The 23,964-nt window shown below is 36.2% G+C and overlaps 1 protein-coding gene across 2 annotated transcripts in view; it reads right to left on the bottom strand.

The window, feature by feature from the left end:
* LOC106871142 (cullin-1) overlaps positions 1–23,964 on the bottom strand; it is a 110,965-nt gene that overhangs the window by 6,613 nt on the left and 80,388 nt on the right. For both annotated transcript variants that reach the window (XM_014917452.2, XM_052968701.1), the window contains 8 exons: positions 22,675–22,805; positions 21,485–21,592; positions 17,036–17,145; positions 14,067–14,115; positions 13,807–13,938; positions 13,506–13,626; positions 10,224–10,300; positions 2,621–2,752 (listed from right to left, as the gene is read on the bottom strand). In XM_014917452.2, the coding sequence (XP_014772938.2) occupies positions 2,621–2,752; positions 10,224–10,300; positions 13,506–13,626; positions 13,807–13,938; positions 14,067–14,115; positions 17,036–17,145; positions 21,485–21,592; positions 22,675–22,805 (860 nt within the window). The remainder of the gene's footprint in view (positions 1–2,620; positions 2,753–10,223; positions 10,301–13,505; positions 13,627–13,806; positions 13,939–14,066; positions 14,116–17,035; positions 17,146–21,484; positions 21,593–22,674; positions 22,806–23,964) is intronic.

Raw genomic sequence — 23,964 nt, 5'->3', positions numbered from 1 at the left:
ATATATATATATATATTGCTCTTTCTTGAATTAACAGCTAACTTATTGTTATTATTATTCAAATGTGACTTAGTCAATGAATCTAGGATTCCCCATTTCTTTCAATATCTAATCGCCCAGGCCACATGTAATTTCATTTCAATTTCAGCCAAACTACCCCTCTCATTGCAAAATGCTTATGCAATAAATTTAACAATAAAATGTACATGTATATTAATTTAATATTAATATTCTAAAGATAATAATAATAATTATTAAATACTATGCCTTTTCTTCTGAGCCCATCTAGCTGTGTGGTGCGTAAATTTAGTTTGCACAAGGCCTGTACCCAACGTCCATCTTCAGCATCTGTCGTTTATTTAATATATATTCCCAAATATTGTTCCACTTCTTTGCTGCTGTTCATGAATCAACAACTCACTCCCTCTTTCTTGAATCAACAGCTAAGCTATTGTTATAGGATTCTCCCATTTCTTTTAATATCTAGTTGCCAAGACCACATGTAATTTCATTTCAATTTCAGCCAGACTCCACCTCTTGTTGTGAAATGCTTATGCGATAAATTTAATGATTAAAATGTACATGTATATTAATTTAGTATTAATATATTAATGATGATGATGATGATAATAATAATAATAATAATAATAACAATAATTGTTAAATACTACAGCTTTTCTTCTGAGCCTATCTAGCTATGTGGTGGGTAAACTTAGTTTGTACAAGGCCTGTGCTCAACGTCAACTTTGCACACCCATTATGACACCCACCTCCCCACCACCATCATTTTTAATTCATACATTAATATTTTCACCTGGCAACTCATACGCTTCCTGTGATGTGTGTGATGAATACATATTTTGATTACCTCCTTATACCCTCATACAGGCACCCTGATAAATGTCGTATACAGTTAAAGGTACCTCATATATAAATATTTAGACATATAATACTTAAACTGCCCTATGTAACCACCCTATTCTCATACCCACTTGTTGGCACTTGCTCTAGATGTTGGATGAGGTGGCGGCGAGGGGGGGGGGGACTGTGATTCATTGTAATTCACTGAATAAACTATGTCCCAAAGCTCTATGCTAATTGGTAAGCGTTTTTGCAGATCTTCTTTGTTTCAGGTGATATGAAAATTTCCACAACTACCTTGCTGCCACCACTCCCAAGTACTCAATCTCAGGGCCGCTACCATCACTGTTGGTACAATGAAAGGAAGGAGTGGGGAGAGGATGGAAATGTTGGAGCGACACCATGTTGAGGTGTGTGGTATGCAAGAAGATGAAGGGGAGACTCAGCTAGATTCCTCACAGATAAGAGACAGAGATTCAAATTCTTCTGGATCAGCAGGAAGGATGGAGTAGGTGGTATAGGCATACAGTTAGCAGAAAAGTGGGGTAGATAAAGTAATTGAGGTAGTCAGAGTATGTGATAGGGTAATTAAGATGTGACTTATCATAGGTAAATTAACAGATACATTTATCTCTGAGTTCTAGAAGCATTGTGTGTCCCACCCACGTTTAACAAGAAAATTTCTCACACACTCTACCACAACAAACAAACTACATCTCTACATCTCTTCCTCACATTTCCACTTCATCCACTAGGCTTACTTTCCACTCCCCAATCCTGTCCTCTTGGCCCTGTGCTACTGTATCAGTGCTCTCCGCTAGCTTCCGACTGTGTGTTCCACCCATGCCCTGTCTCACTGTATCATTGTGCATGCCCGACACTTTGCAACCATTTCTATCCTGCTGTCTTCCACTCTCTCTATCCTTCTCGTGCACTTCTCTCAGGTTGGGTAACCATATTTCTTTTGTGGTAGTGCACTTGTTTCTGTCTTCATTCCTGATTTTTCTCTCTCACACTGAGTAACCTTGTACCACCTCTACAGCAAGACACCTGTTTCTATCTCTCTACCTCACTATAACCTTTCATCGTCTGACACAAGATCATCTCCTACAATGCCCCCTCACCTCTCAAAAGTTTTTTTTTGTTCTTGCAAGTACTTAGTGACCCTGTCAGTGCAGGTGCCACTTAAAAGCACCCAGTCCACACAGTAAAATGGTTGACAGCACCCAGCTGTAAAAACCTCTGACCTCGCCTGTGCTTGTGCCATGTAAAAAGCACCAAGTCCACTCTGCTAAGTGGTTGGTGTTAGGAAGGGCAGCCAGCTGTAAAAATCCTGCCAAAACAGTTACAGAAGTGTGGTGCAGACTTCTGCCTGGCCGGCTCTTATCAAATCATCCCACCCATACCAGCATGGAAAGTGAACGTTAAATGATGATGATATATATATGTATGTATAAATGAATATATTATGTATACATCTATGTGTGATTTGTGTTAGTCTCCCACCACCACTTGACAACCTGTGTTGTTTTGTTTATGTCCTCGTAACGTAATGATGTGACAAAAGACATCATTAGAATAAGTACTTGGCTTTATAAAAATAAGTACTGTGGTTAATTTGTTTGACTAAAAATCCTTCTAGATGGTGCCCCAGCATGGCCACAGTCCGATGACAGAAACAAGTAAAATGTAAAAGACAAAGAATAATGTTTCACAAGAAGAAATGAAGCAGAGTAACTTGTGAAAATTCAAATATTACCTGTAGTGTATACTTGTTTTTAAAGCAGCTAGTCACCAGTTCTCCTTTCGAGAGATGGTACAACCAATTTAACTTACGCCCACTGTGCTGGCTGCTGTAAAATGTTGTAAATCTTTGGAAACTTCTTTCAAGCTAGAGTAAAATGAAAATATTTGAAAAATAATTTGAAAACAACCAATATGAAAGAAAGAAAAAAAAAAAGAAATTAATAGCATTCTTAAGTTAAATGAATATCTTGATTTCAACGTTTGGTACAAGGCCAGTAATTTTGGGAGTGACCCCAGTGTTCAACTGGTACTTATTTTATCGACCTTCAAAGGATGAAAGGCAAAGCTGATCATGATAGAATTTAAACTCAGAACATAAAGACGGACAAAATGTTGCTAAGCATTTTGTCCAGTATGATAATGATTCTGCCAGTTTGCCACTTTAAGTTTAATAGATATATTGAAAACTATATAGAGTGGGTGAAATTTGGAATCCAAATAAACTGATGATGACCTGCAATAATATATATAATAGAAATAATTATTCTTTGGAACAGTGGAGGTCTAAATAGATAAAGCAATAAATAATAGCATGTGAATATTAAGTTATTAAAAAAAACCCTTTGAACAGAAAAGGTTGAATATTTAGGCGCAGGAGTGGCTGTGTGGTAAGTAGCTTGCTTACCAACCACATGGTTTCGGGTTCAGTCCCATTGCGTGGCACCTTGGGCAAGTGTCTTCTACTATAGCCCCGGGCCGACCAAAGCCTTGTGAGTGGATTTGGTAGACGGAAACTAGAAGAAGCCCGTCGTATATATGTATATATGTATGCATGTGTATATGTTATGTATCTGTGTTTGTCCCCCCACCATCGCTTGACAACCGATGCTGGTGTGTTTGCGTCCCTGTAACTTAACGGTTCGGCAAAAAGAGACCGATAGAATAAGTACTTGGCTTACAAAGAATAAGACCTGGGGTCGATTTTCTCAACTAAAAGCGGTGCTCCAGCATGGCTGCAGTCAAATGACTGAAACAAGTAAAAGAGTAAAAGAGAGAGAGTATTATTTCACCTCTTGAAATTCATAAATTCTTATGATGCCAAGAATGTATAATATTATTTTTGTACAATTAAAAAAAATAATTTTTGAAATAGAATTTTTCATCAACTACATTACTAATCAATGAGCTTATAAAAAGTGCTTCAGTTATAAGATCTAAGTTATATACAAGCTATTTGTCTTTTTATTACTTGAATAATGAGACCATTTTCTTTCTCACTCTACTATTAATATGATGGAGATTAGTGCAACTTAACATCTTAACTACATAAACAATAACAAACTGTTCAGCTGAACACAATTTATTCCCCATAAACTGACTTGCTTAACCTTTCACTAATGGACAACCAGGCTCAATGATCTTTTATTTCTAATACCTACAAAAGGAATTATTATGATGAAAAATAAAACAATAGAAATCATTATTTCTAATACTTATTGAACTAAGACAATGTAAAATAAAGTGTTCTGCTCAGAAATTCAATGAAACAACAGCAGCCAAGCTGAACCTGTACCCGATGAGTATACTGTCTAAAAGTTTATCCACTTAGTCATTTCACTTTTACAGCTCATCCTACTAAAATACTCAACAAATAACAATCTATGTAGCATACATACAAAACTTATAAACAGTAGTACTCCAACAAAATCTATTTTATCACTCACCCTCTTCAGTTTTTAAATACATAACACCCATTGACATACATTCAACATATGAGTGTCATTCACACAACCCAGACTTTATTTGAGGTTGAAATCTTAAGTTCAAAATAAATATGCTAAAAGGAAAATGAATATATTAAGCAATACTCAACAGAAATTCAATAAAAAAAGTTTATCATAAATGCATATAAACCAACATTTCTGATCATCATTAACCCATTACCTCCCATAATTCTATTAACTGGAATTTTTTAATGAAACTTTGATTTCTAGAATAAAACAGCCTTAGAAACACGCTGGAATGATCAAAATAACATTTTAAATAAAAATAAGCGAGGTATTGGGTGAAAAATTAGCAAACCTCATTTGAATATCAGAGAAATATACCTAGTAGATATAGCAAAAAGGTTAGATATATGTAAATATTGACAGATAATTACAAAATTTGTAATTTTTAAGTGATCTCATACGAGATCACTGGTAGGTAAAGGGTTAACTATAGAGTTAACTCTTTTGGTTTTAGATTTGATGTTTAACCCTTTAGCATTCAGATTAGTCTTTCAAATGTAATGCTCATTTACATTGTTTTGAACTAATCATGTATTATCACATAGCTTTGAGATTTCAATGATGTGATTCCTTATTTTTAGAATAAAATTGAAGGGCCAATGAACATAAAATAGGTAGAATATTTGGGCCTGGTATTGCTGGCTTAAATGTTAAAGGGTTAAAAAAGAAAATATGACTATGGATCAATCAACATATGTAACATGCTGCATTTTGAATGTCCATTTCAACACATTTATAATATAAATATGTAATGAAATCTTGGTAAGTACTGCAGATTACTAACTTTCAAGGCAGCATATGTATTTTGGGACTAACTAACCGTATAATAATTGTAACCTCAACATGCACTTGAAATAAATTTTCAAGTATCAACATAAAACAAACTTCAAATGTCCTATATGATGCACTTGCAGCAAACACTAACCCTCACACACACACAGACAATATAAACATTATCTTAATTATCACTAATACTGTTACATGTGTATATTACTCTGTGTTCTCTTATGATATATCTACATATACAGAGAAATGTATTGACACATACATTCAAATACATAACTACACACTGCACTAGAGCCAAATGGATAAGGACCAAAGTTATGGACCACATAAACAAACACTGCTCAAATTAGCTAACCAACACACATCATTTCAGTATAGTGTTTGTAACCAATATACCTTACAAAACTACATTTTCAGTAGAAAATTAAGAACTGAACAGTTGTCTTGAAGAATCCTTGTCTAGAATTCTGATTCTCACTCACTATTCATATTTATAGATATATATATAAATTATATTTATATTTTCTCATCTAACAATGGAATTTATGCTTGATGTATGTAAACTTTTGATCTATGACATAGAGCACTTTCTTTTTTCATGCTCTGAATTATCAGACATCCTACATTTTACTGTCAATACTAGGAACATATATTGATTCTTCTTTGCTTCATATCTGTACACAACATGAAAGTTCTTTTTAAATGCAATTTTCTTTTGCTTGAGAAGACCCATCAAGCCAAGTAAAATCGCAGTCGTGGAAGATACTGGTATCACACAAATGGCACCCATGCAGGTAGGACATAAAAGCACCCATTACACTCTCAGAGTGGTTGGCAATAGGAAGAGCATTCAGCCATAGAAATCATGCCAAATCAGACTGGAGTCTGGTACAACCTTCCAGCTTGCCAGTCAAACTGTCCAACCCATGCCAGCATGGACAACAAATGTTAAATGATGATGATGATGTTCTTAGAAGAACTTAGTGGGTTCATTGTAACCCAGAATGTTTTTAACTTTTAGTGAGATTGAATAATTTTGAAACCAGGATAATAATTCTAGATTTCTCTCTCCAAACCAATTTTTAACATAGCACTTTTTATCATTTCTAAACATTTACTTAACTGATGTTCTTAACAGGAGAAAAATTCAAATCACATCAAATTATATAAGGCACTCAGATACATGAATAACCAATAATTAAAGAATTACTGTAGCATCCAAATTCATTCTCTCCTCCATGTTGACTACCAACATCAGAACAGCTGTAGAATCAGAGATCATGAGACTACGTGAGAGATGTCATTAGTAAAAAGTGTATTTGGAACTATGAAGGTATAATTGCCATCAATATATAGAAGACAAGAAAGTGGTGTGGAAATGCTATCATGAGAGGCTGCTGAATGTGGAGAATGGATGGGATAAAGAGGGGCTGCCCATACTGACCAACAGACGGACAAGTAATTCAAATTGACTACAGTGTGGTAAGTTAAGAGATCAATAATATGAAAAGAGAGAAAGCTGTAGGTCCATCAAAAATATTTGCAGAGTTGCTCAAAGTTCCTTGTGAGCTAGGATACATGATTACTACCTGGATAGTTAATCAAGTCACACAGAAAGGTGTCATACTCATTAACTGGCATAGCAATATCATCATAAACTGATACAAAGGCAAAGGCAATACCTTAGAGAAAGGAAATTATAGGGGAATCAAACTAATGGATCAAATTATAAAGGTTACAGAGAGCATCATTGTACAATCTATCCAAGACAGAGCCAACCAAGACAAGATGCAGTTTGGTTTCATGCCTAGAAGAAATATTGCAATCTTCCTAATGAGGCAGCTACAGGTGAAGTACTTGGCTAAGAGTAAATCGCTATTCCAAGCATTTGTTGACTTGGAGAAGGCATTTGACTGAGTATCATATTCACTAATTTGGTGATCACTAAAGAAGATAGGTGTAGGAAACCAAGAACTGTACAAGCTATGTACAAAGATACAGTAAGTGAGAGTCAGCAATGATTTCAGTGAAGTTATGAATACATGAGGGTAGAAGTTCATCAAGTTTCAGTGCACAGGCCTCTCTTATTCCTCATAGTCCTACAGGCCATCACAGATAAGTTTAAGACCAGTTTCCATGGGAACTTCTTTGTGCTGATGATTTACCTCTCACAACTGAATTTATGGGGGAATTGGAGAAGAAATTCCAGGCATAGAAGCTGAGCCTATAATGAAGAGGTCTTAAGGTAAACTTAGCAAGGATGTAAGTTTTGCTAAGTAGGAAAGAGAGGACTCTGGTATCTGCAGAGAAATGGCCTAGCTCAATATGCATAAAAGGAGTAGGTATAGACCAACTTGCTGTACCCATTTTAAGCTATGGATACACAAGAATTGTTGTGGAATCACAGGCAAACTAAACGAGAATGTAAGCTTCACATGAGACTGATGCACAGGAGCAGTACATACTATGAGCACACTGGAAATAGATTCTCTTAAACATCTGGATGGCTCACTAGAAGAGTTGATAGCTTTTGTTACCTAGATGTAAGCAGCAGGGGAGATGGTTGCTCTGAAAGTATACCAGTCACAGTAAGAATGTGTGGGAGAAAGTTCTACTGCTGTTGGTAACAAAGGTCTCCCAAAGAGTGAAGGGCAGATTGTACAACACTTGTGTTAGAACTATAATGCAATATGCTAGTGAGGCACAGGCCTTAAATGTAAAGGACTTGAGAAGATTAGAAAAACATAAAATGAGCATGCTCCATTGGATGTGCAATGTAAGTGTGCATGAAAGATATAGTATAAAAGTGTTGAGAAAAAAATTGGGCTTAAGAGGAATCAGATACTGTGTGCAAGATAGAAGACTGCACTGGTATGGACATGTGATGTGTATGAATGAAGAGTGCTGTATAAAGAAGAGCTGATCATTTAATATGGATAGAGTTTGCAGAAGCCAGAGACACAGGAAGACATGGGATGAAGACACGGGTGAAGGCTGAACTTTGGATATTGAGCCTAATGCAGGCAATGATGACTGACAATAAGTGGTTCTCAAGAAGACTCACCAAACTTGGTGAAAGTAAATTTAAAAAGTGCAGCATGTGTATGCATATATGCCCAATTTCTTCCTCAAGACAATGCCACTACTGACCATCTCTTTAATGGCAACTTATCCTTGACACCACTAATCTTTCTCACTGCTTAGAACTATTTCCCTAGATATCCATCTTTCATCCTTATGCTATCCTTTCCACCCACATTTTACACCGATCATCCCTCCGAGCCACCAAATTATCTCTTCTTCCCTATCATCATCTCTGTCCTCTTCTTTACTCCTCTAACCTTTACACACCCACTTTCCCAGTTCTTCTGCTCCTACTCCATATCTTGAGGCTCCACCCAGACATCCCATCACCATTACTTTCATCTCTTCTTAGTTCCACCCTGATCGCCTCACCTTCTCTTCTAAAATGTAAGTAACCATGTAAACTCACCTACAGTAAGAAACTTGTTCTGTTCATCCCCTTCTCTCATGCTTTATCCCCACATCTCTTAGGATAAAGCTGCCTATTTTTATAGTCTTGTGACTTCACTAAAGCTGGTGGAATGAAAAAAGCACCCAGTATACACCATAATGTGGTTGGCAATAGGAAAGTCATCCAGCTGTATAAATTATGCCAAAGTAAACAATGGAGCATTGTGTAGTCCTTGGACCTGTCAGATCCTAACAATCAGTCCAACCTATGCTAGCAAGGAATATAGACTTTAAACAATGAGGTGAATGCCAAAGTGTATTTTGAAACCAATCAAGACCATAGTATAAGGACATGATGGATCAGTAAATCGTCACCAAATATTCAATTATAGTATGCTAAAGGTGTCTGTGATACAAACCCTTTTCAAATGCTTCAATGCTTAGCTTATACTATCTCACTTGTAAGGGGTAGGTTCCTTAGATCTCCTTCTCTTGATCAACCTTTACCATAAATACCTATCACCTTTAGTGACACAACACAGCATCATCAATCAATTTAATTCGGTTTTTAGTATCAAACACTTCTTTCAATTCATATGCATTCAGTATTTTTCATTAACTAACAAAGCACATGCAACTATTTCCTTTCCAACTACTATAGAGTCTCAGTGTGTTTCATGTCTATATAGCAAAGTAGTTTATGCTCACATTTGATACAGTGTATCTTTTACACATATTTGATCAACCATATCAAATACAGTGTATAGGAAAATGGTTATACACCATTAGGTGTACACCCGCTTTCCTATAGTAAATTCAAAAGAAACAACGTAACGCTGACTCTGAACTATCAACACAACAATATTTATTTACAGAGGAAAATAGGCATGGTTGCTGAGACGTTGGAATGTTGGAATGAGCTGTCCCCAGAGTTGGAATGCTGGAGAGACAGCTTGACACGTCCATGCTCATGGCCGGCCGACCGAGAAAGAGAATGAAAAAGAGCGGGAACGTTTTTGATGTTGAATTCCACACATGCGCATGGGACTCTTCCTGTGTTCCTTCCGGAACTATTCCCTGCGCATGCATGGATGAAAACGCAGTAATGGCGACTGTATTTTGGTGCCAAATGATGTCACTACAAGTGCATTTGATATACGATATCATGCATACACAGTGAAGTTCATTGCTACCAACAGATAAGCACATACCTACAATTCTAGCACCTCATCTAAAATCCATTCTACTATCATTAGCTCCACTTTCTGCATTAGTATTCACAGAGGTCATATATCTATTTGGGGTTAAATAACAGTTGACATAAATTTCAACAATAAGCAGTCATTAAATCAATTCTATTTTATTTGTCAGTGGAAATGTTAAAAAGACAAAAAAAAACTTCACTCTTTCCAAAAGTAAAAAAATAAAACCAGAATGACAACTTTAAAAACTAATGAAATAACATTGTTATTATCATTAATTAAATAACAGTAACAATCAAATTAATAAAAGAAAAGCATTAAGCAAGACTCAAATATAAAGAGGCTTTTAAAGAAAATTACTTACTTCTACTGGTAAATTGAAAGAACCAGTTTGTTGAAATGGCCAAGACCCTGAGCTGAGAACTTGTATACTAAAATCAACTGCAAAAGATTAAAGTCAATTCATTAGCAATTCTGTCTGTCTGTCTCTCTTTCTCTCTCTCTCTGTGCATAAGGTACTATTTTTAAATAGGTCATGTGTAAGTTGACTTTCTAACTACTTATTAGCTTTCAATTAATTATTCCACCTCCAGGTTATCACCCACCCCCCATTCCTACTCGCCTTTATTTTTATGTTATCAGATTAGTAAAGTGAAAAGGGCTACATGCTTTAGTAGGGCATACCACAACATAAATGACTGACCAGGTCAGTCAAAATGCAAACTTTATTTGCTTGGGTGTGGCAAACTTTCTCTAATTTTAAACGTAACATTTCCTCTTTCGCCATTATTATTATTATTACATTTCCATTAATTAGAAGATATGTAATAGCTAAGAAGTTTGCTTTTTGACCAGGATTCAGTCCCTTGTGTGGAACCTTGAGCAAATGTCTTCTACTATCCAGGGCAAAACCAAAGTCTTGTAAGTGAGTTGGTAAATGGAAACTAAAAGAAGCCAGTCATTTATGTATGTGTGTATGTGTGTGTGTGTGTGTGTGTGTGTGTGTGTTTGTGTGAGTGAGTGAGTATGTATGTGTTTGTGTCTCTTTGTCTTGACATTGCATAATTGTTGTAAGTGAATATTATTCACTCCCAATATTCTGCAAAAAATATGATGGCAAGGTAGTGCTTTTGAGATTCATTTGGCAATGATTTTAAATAAGTTAGGATTGTTCCAGTTCCACAAGTAAAAAGCAATTCCCTCCTGTATGGCCTTAGCTATCATAACCAAAACAAACTAAGGAACTAACAACATGATTCAGTCTACTATCATCATCATCACCGTTTAACATCCACCTTCCACTTTTGTGTCTGTTTTGGCAGAGTTTTTACAGCCAGATGCTCTTCCTAACACCAACTGCCCAACACAGTGGACTGGGTGTTTTTTTACGTGGCACAAGCATAGACAAGGTCAGTTTTGGCAAGGTTTTTACAGTTAGATGCCCTTCCAAACGGCAACCTCTTTACAGTATGGACTGGATGCTTTTTATGTATCTAGTTCACACTATAAAGTGGTTGGCGTTTGGAAGGGCATGAAACAATTAAGTGACAATGTAATAAAAAGGCTGTTAGCATTAGGTTAAGATTGTTAATGTATGTTTGAAATTCACAGATACATACAAATTATTTCATCAAAGTTTAAATGTCACCATAATGATATAACGAATGCTTAAGAATTATTATTTGGATAGTTGTTTAGCTCTAGTTCAGCCTTGACTGACTTTATCTTTGAACAATGATAAGTTGATCAGTATTCCATATAAATGTGATATGAAATAAGAGTGGGACAGTCATTGTTGCTAATCTCCAAGACAGCATTGTTTTAGTATACCCAAGACCAACTACTTGATTGATGCTTCATGTAAATACAATATGAAGCAGGCTTCAAAAAGGTTTCATTTAATCTGTCTGTATTTACTTCTGAACAATAATTACTGCTATTTCTTTGCTGTGATTGATTTAGTATTCTATTCTTCTGCTGGAGTAATACCTTCAAAGGATTTAGTCGATTATATCAGCTTAAATATTTTTTATCAAACTGAGAAGAGAAAGGCAAAGTTAACTTTAGCTGGAACTGAACTCAGAACTTCAAGGGACTTAATCCAACGCTTCAAAGTATTTTGTCTCTGATCTACTAATACTGTGCCCCACCTGTTTCTATTACACACAGTTTTCATCAGCCAAATTTAATTTCTGAGGCTTAAGTCAATGTGAGATACTTCTCTAAGGTGATGCTCAGTGAGATCCTGAACCACTAATGATTGCTTTCTTTTCTGAAGAGAACTTGAGTAACGAAATTACATATGATTATTTTAAATATTTTTAGGTTACTTACCATTTTCCCAGATATAGTCATTTAGTAAGTATAAGTATAAAAAAAAGACAAAAAATGCAAGAACAAAATAAGTGAACTGTATGAATAAAATATTTTGATGTTCTCTGCTTAATAATAGAAAAGTTTATAAATCATTTTCTGCCTGTCTGCTTTTAATGACTTAAATACCACAAAGGATTGGTCTCTCCCTCTCTCTCTCTCTCTCTCTCTCTCTCTCTCTAGTTCTGGTACCATCTTGTCATCTACTTTATATCCGAGACTTCTGACCAACTTTGCGTCCACCTCTCACCTCAATTTAATTCCTCCATTTATACTAGCTTGCAGCTCAAGTGACAAGAACCACCCCGCGCGCTCTCTCTCTCTCTGATGAAGGGCAAAAGCCTAAAACATTAGCTACTTCACTCCTCATGGCAGCTAAACACAGTCAACTCATCTCTGAAATTTCTTAGAAAATATTGGTTGAGATCCTAAAATGACTGAAAAAGCCAAGCTGTGCAGAATTTACTGGATGTACAATTCACTTAAGCTAAAAACTGAGTGCATGAAAAAGGCATTTTTGCTGTTATGAAGGATATAAATGATAGAATAAGCATTCAATGCTGTTGTTTAGCCCTAGGTCAGCTCAGCTAGAGCAGACCAATGATCAATGCATGCCTGCTATGACCGTTGTCAGGCATTTTGTATTCTGAATTGTATATGACACATCCTTTTTAAGATAGTAAAAGGTGATTTGAGAGAGACTTGGCAGCTATCTCAAGTAGGCTGTAAACAATGTGAATGAGCATAATGTGTTCTGTGATAAGACACTGGACTGGACCAGATACATCTAGCCCATATTAGTATAGAAAACAGACATATGATAATGATAAGGACACTACTTATATCAAAAAGAAATCATCATCTTTTAATGTCCACTTTCCTAGTTGACAGAGACTGGACGGTTTGACAGGAGCTTGCGAGCCACAGGACAGCACTAAGCCCTACTGTCTGTTTTGGCATGATTTGTATGGCTGAATGCTCTTCCTAGCACCAACCACTTCACAGAGTGTACTGAGTGCTTTTTTATGTGGCACCAGCATCAGTGAGGTCATCATCTAACTCACAAGACAAGACCCCACAACTGAGGGTGGGAGTAGTACTGAGAGTAGTACTTTGTGGCAAAGGGACAAAAACAGGTGTCTGGGAGTAGAGGAGACACATGGCTACTCCAGTTGGAAAAAGTGAGAGGAAAGACAGAAAGAGGATGGTGAAGAAGATATATCAAAGTGTACCCTTAAATATACAGAATAATTATTTTTTAAACTGTACTTACTATCCAAAGGTTGAGATGAAGCCTGAAGGTGTTTTTTAAATCTTTCATTAAGGTCTTTACTAACTCCAATGTCTTGGAACATTCGTTGGAGTTTAGAGGTATATTCAAAACCACATGCTTGCTGTGGAAGAAAAGAAGTGGAAATAGAATTGAAAATAAAAATAACAAAACATAACAAAATGATCGCAAAATTTTCAATGTAAATAATTATGATTACAGAACAAGTATATAAACAACAAGGAAAATTGATATGTTTAGCTAAAATTTAGATTGTTCGTCTATCAGCAAAAATCTTATATACCTTTAATTTGGAAATCATGCTAGCCTCAGCATCATCACTTGCAGACATATGTAATACTAGCCTCCGAGCCAACATTTTACTATAAAATTTCTGGAAAACATCTTTGTCTTCAATGTACTTAAAGACAATCATCTACAAGAAAGAAAATATAATAAATAGTTATAAACAAAAAAAAAAGGGTTAGTTTCAGTATATAACAAGTGTATAAAAGTACTTTTTTTTTTCTGTAGTTGAAAGCAAAGAAAATATAAATCACTAACCACTTTATTTAGAGTATCTTCTAATTCTGCTTCTTCAGGATTCTTAGAACTGCAATAGATCATATAATTTTGGATTTGTCAGTTTTCTACAGACAGACATATTAATAAAAAAAAATTACTAGAAAGACAAGATAAAACAGTATAATTTTAGTTTACAAAATAACCAACAACAAACAAACAATAAAATTGTAGTTTCCAGTGTACAAGTCAAATTTTTCAGACTAAAATTTACAGCCAAATAAAGAAGGTTGACTTATACACCAAGATGACTTTAGAGAAGAAATAGAACTCCATGTGAAATGCAGCAGGATATGGAAAGATAATGATGATATTTGAATGTCTACACTATATACTATGTTAACTTGTATGTCAGAAAATACTGTATCTTAGAGTGGTACATAAAACCAACTTCTGATAGGTTAAGAAGTAAATCTGACAGCAGCCTGATTTAACATCAAAATAAATACCAGAGTAAATACTCTAATGCAGTGGTTCCTAAAGTGGGCAGTACTGATCCCCTTGGGGGTGATAGAAAGATCCAGGAGATGTTGAAGCAAAGTGGGGCAATAATGGGTTAATGAATGTAAAAAAAAAAATAAAATAAAAATAAAAGGTTAATTAGGTTGAAGCTTTATTTGTGAAATACAGTTGTTTTGAGTTTGCTGCAGAAAGTGGTCTACATTTATGGTGGTGGTGGTGGTGGTGGTGTAGCACTAGGAATGCAGCCTGGGTGTTAAGTGGGCGGTAGCCTGAAAAAGTTTGGGAACCACAGCTCTAACACATCTATATAGCTGATTACTATTTGTACTCCCACCTCTGTTTTACCAATGAGTTTGAATAAATAATTTTACATGCAGTTTTCCTGCAGCCAATGATTTAATCGACCTAAAGAAAATACTTTCTGCAAACAATAAGTCCTAAGTTAATTACATAAATTCACAAAGACATCACTGCTGTATATTAAAAAAATAGTAGTAAGTTAGTATTACATTCTAAAAGTTTGTGAAAACTCAGAATTGTTTACAAAATCAAATTAGACTAGAATTACAGAGAAGATAACATGGCTCAAGTATATTAGCATATATTATTTTAAGTAAAAGAGAAAAACAATTGAGTACTCATGTGTGCGTGCGCACGCATGTGTGTGCACTAGAAATGCAATATCATTATTTACTTGTTGTTTAGTTACACCATATGTATAATGTTAGCAAATAAAGAAGATACATAATAAAATTTCGAACAAACAGTAACCAAACGTTTCATTTGTTTATTTATGTACCAGCTTCATGATGCCATTTTGTTATATCCTCATAGAGTGACATTAAAACACAAAAATGAGAGCCTAAACAATCAAGTGTTTGTTCAGTGCTGTAGGAATAAACTATATGAATTTGAAAGCTAACTTAATGACTTTTCTAATTTTTTTTTTAATCAGGCGTGGCATAGCTGTGTAGTAAGAAGCTTGTTTCCCAACCACATGGTTCAGAGTTCAGTCCCACTGTGTGGCACTTTGGGTAAATGATTTCTACAATAGCCTTGGGCCATCCAAAGCAATGTGAGTGGATTTGATAGATAGGAACTGAAAGAATCCCATCATGTGTGTGTGTGTGTATGTATATATATATATATATATATATATATATATATATATATGCACGTAATTAGCATAAAGTCATTATTTAATGATTTATCAATGGCCAGCATACTAAAAATACCATAATGGTTAATTTATATAAAAATTATGATAATGGTGTTGAATGATTACAACACCAGTCTGCTAGAAATAAACCCCAAATGATCTATGAACTACTTAGATTATTACTCCACTACACAAGGTTGTAAGTGAGGAAAATGGACAGTGGGGATTTATAAAATAATTTGGATAGTACCATATCTATAAACTTCATGGTTTGAGTTATTAAAAACCCTTTCCAATCATCAGTGGCAACATACTGAACGTAAATAAATAAATACATTATACATATTGCCATAAGTACAAATACCGTATCTGCATTTTGCACGTATTCATGAATTTAAATCCAAGCACCTATTTCAACCATGTGCTTATTTACTCAGAATAGTTCTGCAGTAAATATGTTATAGGAGTGAATTCGTGAATACGTGTGAAATGCATGTACATTATTTGTGCTTATGGTGGTATGTATAATGTATTTTTCATTTATTTACATTTGGTATTTTGCCACTGATGAGCAGAAAGGGTTTTTAATAACTCAAACCGTGAAATCTATAGATATGGTACTATTCAAATTATTTTATAAATCCTCACTGTCTATTTTCTTTGCTTACAACCTTGTGTAGCAGAGTAATAATCTAAGTGGTTCATAGATCATTTGGGGTCTATTTCTAGCAGACTGGCATTGTAATCATTCAACACCCTTATCATAATTTTATATATATATATATATATATATATATATGTATATTTGTGTGTGTCTTTGTGTTTGTGTTTCCATCACCACCACCACCACCACTGCTTGACAACCAGTTGGTGTGTTTACATCCCCATAACTTAGCAGTTCAGCAAAAGATTCTGATAGAATAAATACCAGGTTTAAAATAACAAGTACTGGGATCGATTCATTTGACTAAAAGTTCTCCAATGTGGCGCCCCAGCATGGCCACAGTCTAATGACTGAATCAAGTAAAATATGAAAGATTAGTTCATCAGATTATTTGGAAGCAGTGCCCATGACTTTTGTAGGCCCTACTAGATTGGAGAGACCAACAAGTTTGAAGCCCAATCTGAGTATCTACAGTAAAAATATGCAAGCAGCAAAAAAGGTAGCAAGGGCCAGGTATTGGTATTAAATCAGAAAACTTAAACTGAGATGGACTTAAGATGAGAATTTGACACTAAACACAGGGATATGAATAAAAATAGTACACTTTCATAGTCGAACAAGATAGAACATTACCTAGAGAAATTTAAAAAGAGAAAAAAATGTTACCTTTTCCTGAGCAGAAGATCACAGTATCTGGCTAACAGCTCTGGAGATTTTCCAGAAGATGAGTTTTCTTTTTTTGTCACAAAGTTATCATTAATAAACTGACCACAAGCCTGGATAAGAAACAACAGTTTTAATTACAAAAGGAATTTTCAGAAAATAATAAATTCAATACATTCTTAATATAATATTATCATCATCATCATCATCATCATTTAACATCCGTTGTCCATGCTGGCATGAGTTGGACAGTTTGACCAGGGCTGGTATGCTGTAAGGCTGCACCAGATTCCAGTCTGATTTGGCATGGTTTTCTATGGATGGCTGCCCTTCCTAACAGCAATCACTCTGAGAGTATAATGGGTGCTTTTACGTACCACTAGCATGGGTGCCCTTTGCGTGACACCAGTAGCTGCCATGACTGCGATTTTGCTCAGCCTGATAGGTCTTCTCAAGCATGACATAAAGCCAAAGGTTTCAGTCATTGCCTTTGTGAGGCCCAATACTCAAAATGAACTCAGCACTTCACCGCTGTGAGGCCCAACACTCGAAATGTGCTCTTTATGTGCCAGTTATGTGACACCAACACTATGACTACGATTTCACTTGACGGGTTTTCTCAAGCACAGCATATCACCAAAGATCTCAGTCACTAGTCATTGCCTCTGTGAGGCTCAAAGTTCGAAGATCATGCTTCACTACTTTATCCCATGTCTTCCAGGGTCTACCTCTACTCCATGTTCCCTCCACAGATAGAGATTGGCACTTCTTTACACAGCTGTCTTTGTCTACATGCATCACATAACTATACCAGTGCAGTTGTCTCTCTTGCACACCACATTTGATGCTTCTTATGCCTAACTTTTCTCTCAAGATGCTTACACTTTGTCAAAGATGCACACTGATATTGCAGATCCAGTGAAGCATACTGGCTTAATTTCTTTCAAACCTATGCATGTACTAGGCCATCACAGCCCATGTTTCACTGCCATGTAGCATTGCTGTTCGCACACAGGCATTATACAATCTGCCTCTCACTCTGAGAGAGAAGCCCTTGTTGCCAGCAGAGGTAGGAGCTCTCTGAACTTTACCCAGCCTAATCTTATTCTCACAGCTACGCTCTCGGAGCATCCACCTCCACTACTAACTTGGTCACCTAGATAACAGAAGCTATCTACTATCACTAGCTTGTTCCCCTGGCAGTTGATGGAGTCTATTTTCTGAACATTTTCAGTGTTTATTGTACCTGTGCATCTTCCACATACAAAAGCTAGTCTTCCTGTTAACCTTCCTCTGATATTGCTGCACTTTTCATGTGTCCAAAGCTTATATCCGGTGCATCTTATGGAGTTTCTACATATGCCTTTTCTACAGATTGAGCAAGGCCATTTACTTGAAGGGATTTGTGATTTGTCTGCCTTCCTATTTACTAAGACTTTGGCTTTTGCTAGGTTAACTCTAAGGCCCTTTGATTTTAGACCTTGCTTCCATAATTGAAATTTCTCTAGTTCTGGTAGTGATTCAGCAATAAGAGCAAGATCGGCATAGAGGATCAGTTTGTCTTAAATTCCTGTTATTGCCTGGAGGACAATGATGAACAAGAGGGGTCTGAGTACTGATACTGATCCTTGGTAAACCCCTACTTGTACCCTGAATTCTTTACTGTGCTCATTACCAACCCTCACCTTACAGGTAGCATCCCTGTACATAGCATGTACAGCTCTTACCAACCACTTGTCTATCCCGAGTTTCTGCACTGACCACCAGATAAGGGATTGGGGGCCCCTGTCAAAGGCTTTCACCAAGTCAACAAAGGCTAAGTACAGAGCTTTATCTTTGGCTACGTATTTCTCCTGCAGCTGCCTTACCAGAAATATAGTATCAGCGGTGCTTCTCCCTGGCACAAAACCAAACTGCATCTCATCTAGGCTAACTTTCTCCCTAACTTGTTGGGCTACAACTCTCTCCATAACTTTCGTCACCTGATGCAACAATTTGATACCTCTATAATTATTTCTAATGCATCACCTTTTACCTTTGTAGCAGTTGACTATAGTGCTGCTACACCAGTCATTGGTTATAACTCCTTCATGAACCACCTGATTTACAATACAGGTGACTAGGCCATAATCCACACCACCAGATATTTTAAGCATCTCAGCAGTGATTCCTGATGGGCCAGGGGCTTTCTGGGTCTTCATATCCTTAACTGCTTTATTTACCAAGGAACTAGTCCCTCAATTGAGTCAATATTTGGCAGGCTCTCCTCCTCCCATTCATTCTCCACATTCAGCAGTCTTTTATAATGGCATTTCCAAGCCTCTTTCTTCGTAGAATCATTAAATGCATGTGCACCATCAACCATGTGGACACATTTCTCTCCTATGATATCATAATTTTCTCTCACACACTGTCTTGCAATCCAAAACACTTCAATTGTTTGATCTTCACGTTGCTGAACATAGGCAAACTTCTCCTTTTCTGCTTCTCCCTTAGCTAGATATACCTGTCTCATAGCGTCCCTTCTGGCTATCTGATATGGTTCCCTGCTACTCCCATTCTTCCGGGCCTGTTTCTTTGCTCTAATGGTCTTGTCTATAGCATCGTTCCACCACCACGTTACCTTAGGTCTGAATGGGAATTTGCACCAGCCGCAGATTTGGTCTGCGGCACTCAGCAGGCTGTCCCGCAGGAATTCCCAGTTACCCTCTATGTCACAAGTCTGTAGCTCCTCTTCCCTCTCATCAAATTTCTCAATTAGGATGTTCCTAAATCCCTGACCGTATGAAGGGTCTTTAAGCTGCCAAATCTTTCTTTACCAGATTGGTCTGCTTCTTGGCATCTTTCTGGCCTGGAGTCTAAAATCACTAATGACTAGTCTATGCTGGGGATGGGTACATTCTTCACCAGGGAAGGTCTTTGTATTTAAGAGCAACCATGCATCCTGCTGTCTGGTGAGAATGTAATCAATCTAGCTAGCACAGTCACCTGACTGGTAGGTTCTCCGGTGGCTGGCTAGCTGACTCCCTGAAGTTGATGTTGCAGATCAATAGGTTATTTGCATCACAGAACTCCAGTAGCCTTGTTCCCTCTTCATTTTGAGGACCAATTCCATGGCCTCTATGGAAGATACCAGTCTGCCGTCTGACATGACCATTGTAATCCCCAGCCACAAATATGAGACCATTGTCACTCGTCTTTGAGGTAGCCAGCAGAAGAATATCATAAAAGTGGTCCTTCTGTTCATTTGGTAGGCTTGCTTTTGGAGCATAGCCAGAGATAATTGCTGCTATACTATTCTGTAAGACTAGCCTGAGCTTAAGCATCTATCATACCCTCTAACTACCTCTATGACCTTATCCACTAATTTCTCAGCAAGAAGTATGCCCACAAAACCTATCCTGTCACTGTTACCTTCCCAGAAGATTTTATACCTATGTGTTTTGCCTGTAAGGAACCTGCCTGAAGCTCCTCTCCACCTTACCTCTCGGATGCAGCATACATCGACATGCCTCCATTCAAGCATCTCAACAATCTCACTAGACCTACCTTTCAATGTGCCAACTCTGAAAAGTGGGAGGGAACAGGGGAAGGAGTGATAGTATTCATCCCCTAAAAAAGGTTTCAGTGATTACTTGATAACAGACATGTCATATCAGTTGTTCTTGCTTTAACCTATCATCATTCAAACATGTTAAAATCGTTGCCCCTATTAAGGGTGAGTGTAATATATATATATATATATATATATATAAGTAAGTGGTTTGTTAATTTACTAATATTTTACTAAGTAACATATCGACTTTTAGTGCATGCAATAGTGTGGGCAATTGTTGGTGGCGGGGAAGGAGGGATGAAGGTATGCAAGTCTTCAGGTACAGAAGCGAGGCAGAGCCTTGTAGGGGTTTCCAGTATTGAGGATAGATTTCAAATATAGGTGGTGGGATGGGAGTGTGTGAGTGCATCACAGACAAGCAATGGCCATTTTTACTATAGAACAATGACGAAAACATTATAAAACAGAGAGAGAAAACTAATGTTTTAGGGAATAGTACATAGTAGTATTACAGATTAGATAAATGAATGAAGCAATTAAAAAGAGAGAAAATACACATGGCCGGTTTACAAGAGAATAAATGACAAAAACATTATGAAACAAGGAGACAAGATTAAGATTTTAGGGAATAGTACATGTTAGTATTACAGGGTTAACCAATGAATGAATGAAGCGATTAAAACAAGAGAAATATATATATATATATATATATATATATATAGGCATGTTAAGTTATATAGATTAAAAAATTTTAAATGGTCGTACTAGTTTATTCCAAGGAATGCAAACGAAGCTAACAAAAAAATACTGACATATGTTAACATCATGTACAAATATACTTTGGATAAATAATTATTTTAAATTCAAAAAGTAACAAAACAAATAAATAAATGTACCATATCAAGAGCAGCAACAAATCCGGCATCATTATTAAATGCTGTTTGCACTAGGGCAGAGTACTTTTTATGGACATCAAGAATAGTCTGAACATAAACTTTGGGATCCTGCACAAAGATAAACATACATATATATCTTAGGCAATGAGCACAAGTTTTAACAAATGTTGTATTATTAGTTTAACGCTTAAAAAGGAAAGGAAAAGTCTTGACAGTTTGGGTGCTAATCCTATATCAGAAAAATAAAGAATGGGAAAAAGTGGTTTGAAGAAAAAAATAAAATGATTAGGGAACAGGTGAGAATGCAGTTCAATTGAGTGAGTTACATGTGTAGGAGGTATCCCTGTATAGAGATGGGCATAGGTGTGTAGAGGTGTGCAAGTATGGGAATGTAGTGGCATGGGATAGTGTGGGGAAGATGATGTATAGGTGTAAATATATTGTATGCGAGAGAAAATATATACACATAAATATGCACATACACAAAAGCTCAATGATGAAAATATACAAACAATATGAACTAAAAGATAATATAAAATAATAACTATACAGTAAATTAATTATTACCAATTACTGACATGATATGAGAATAAAAACATAAATGTAGTAATTGCATTGCATATTTTGAGTTTAAATCTTTTAAGTGAAACAAATTTAAATAACCAAATTTACAAAGATTTTATTTAGTTTTATAAATGTAAACATTTTTTTTCTTTTTTTTCTTCCAATTAAAATTACCACTTTACTTTATACTTGTGACCATGAATAAAGTATTAGATAAAAAAAAATTGAAGTAAACAAGGATGAGAACAGGCATGGAAAGGTTTAAGCCTTTGAAACTGCAAGTATGCTTAAGTAGCCAGGATTTCATTGGACATAAGTAGGCAGCCACGTGGTTTTGTATTTACAGCTCATAAACTGGCACAAACATAATTATTTTCAACTGTAAACACAAAATCCACATACTCATAGGTTCAAAGGATTAAGATATATTTAGATCAACATTAAAAAATTTAAATGACAAAAAAGGGGAGGAAAAAACTAATGTTGCTGTGCAAATTCATCTAACCCACATCACAAGGAAAACTGAATACCGAGAATGATTTCTTTATTCAACACGTATTTCTTAATGTTTATAATATTTATAACTGCAGTACACATTTGAAAGACAAAAAGATATATAATCTTACATTTACAGCTGTTTCACCACATTTTTCTATAGCAGCAAGGCCTTGATTGTAAATGTGTGTTTCAAGAAATGAGCGTAGTTCTACCAAACCATCTTGTATTCTTGAAACTAGCTGATACATCCGACCAAGGTCTAGAAGAACAAAAGAAAAACAATCACACCAGTAATCAGTTAACTACAATATTTCTCTATATATAAAAGCCTATGTCGCATATTCTTTGCTGCATACACAAATATACATTTTAAAATACATACAGACACACATACATATATACATACACAAGACTTTGTACTGAACATATTTTGTGATAAAGTGAAACTGGCAATTATTGTTCTTGCATCATCATCATTTCAGCATGCATTTTCCATGCTTGTATGGGTCAGATCTTCTTTGGGTGGATGCCCTTTCTGTCACCTACCCTTAACTATTTCCAAGCGAGTAATATCTCTCCATGGCCAGACATGTTTCCACAGAATAGTAGATATGAATGATATCTCTTGTATGACACTGATACTCATTTACATGCACACACCATGCGTGCATGTACCTGTGTCTTGACATCATGTGATGGTTGTACAGGAGTAACCTTATTATACAAGCAATGCTGTTCACTTTCAGTCTTCCCTGAAAAACATGCCTAGCCATAGTAAATGTGGCCTTGTCTGGAGATAGGTATGGGTTGGTGATAAGAAGGGTATCTGGCTGTAGAAAATCTGCTTCAACAAATTCTGTCTGATCCACACAAGCACGGAAAAGTGGACATTAAAACAATGACGCTGAGGATAATGACAACACGTACACACATACTTAGATGTGTGCGTATGTGTGTGTGTGTGTGTGTGTATATATATATATATATATATATATAGACAGGTTTATTTAGCCAGAGGGGAGGCAAATATGAAAAGATTTGCCAATGTTCTGTGCCATGAGGACCAAATACTTGAGGTATTTCGTGTCGCAAGACAGTGTAGGAGAGAGAATAGTGATGTAGTAGGAGAGAAATGTGTTCGCATGGATGATGGTACGCTTGCTCTAAATGAGGCTGCAAAGAAAGAGGTCTGGAGATACCACTACGATAGATTGCTTAATAAAGAGAATGAATGGGAGGAAGAGAGCCTGCCGTATGTCGACCCAACAGAGGGACCAGCTATCCGAGTTGACAGTACCATGGTAGATAAAGCAATTAAGAGTATGAAGACAGGGAAAGCCCCCGGCCCATCAGGAATCACTGCAGAGATGCTCAAAATATCTGGCAGTGTCGGCTATAGCCTAGTCACCCGTATTACG

The sequence above is a fragment of the Octopus bimaculoides genome, chromosome 6 (assembly GCF_001194135.2).
Source record: "Octopus bimaculoides isolate UCB-OBI-ISO-001 chromosome 6, ASM119413v2, whole genome shotgun sequence".
NCBI lineage: Eukaryota > Metazoa > Mollusca > Cephalopoda > Octopoda > Octopodidae > Octopus > Octopus bimaculoides.
This window is presented reverse-complemented; position numbering and strand designations above follow the sequence as displayed.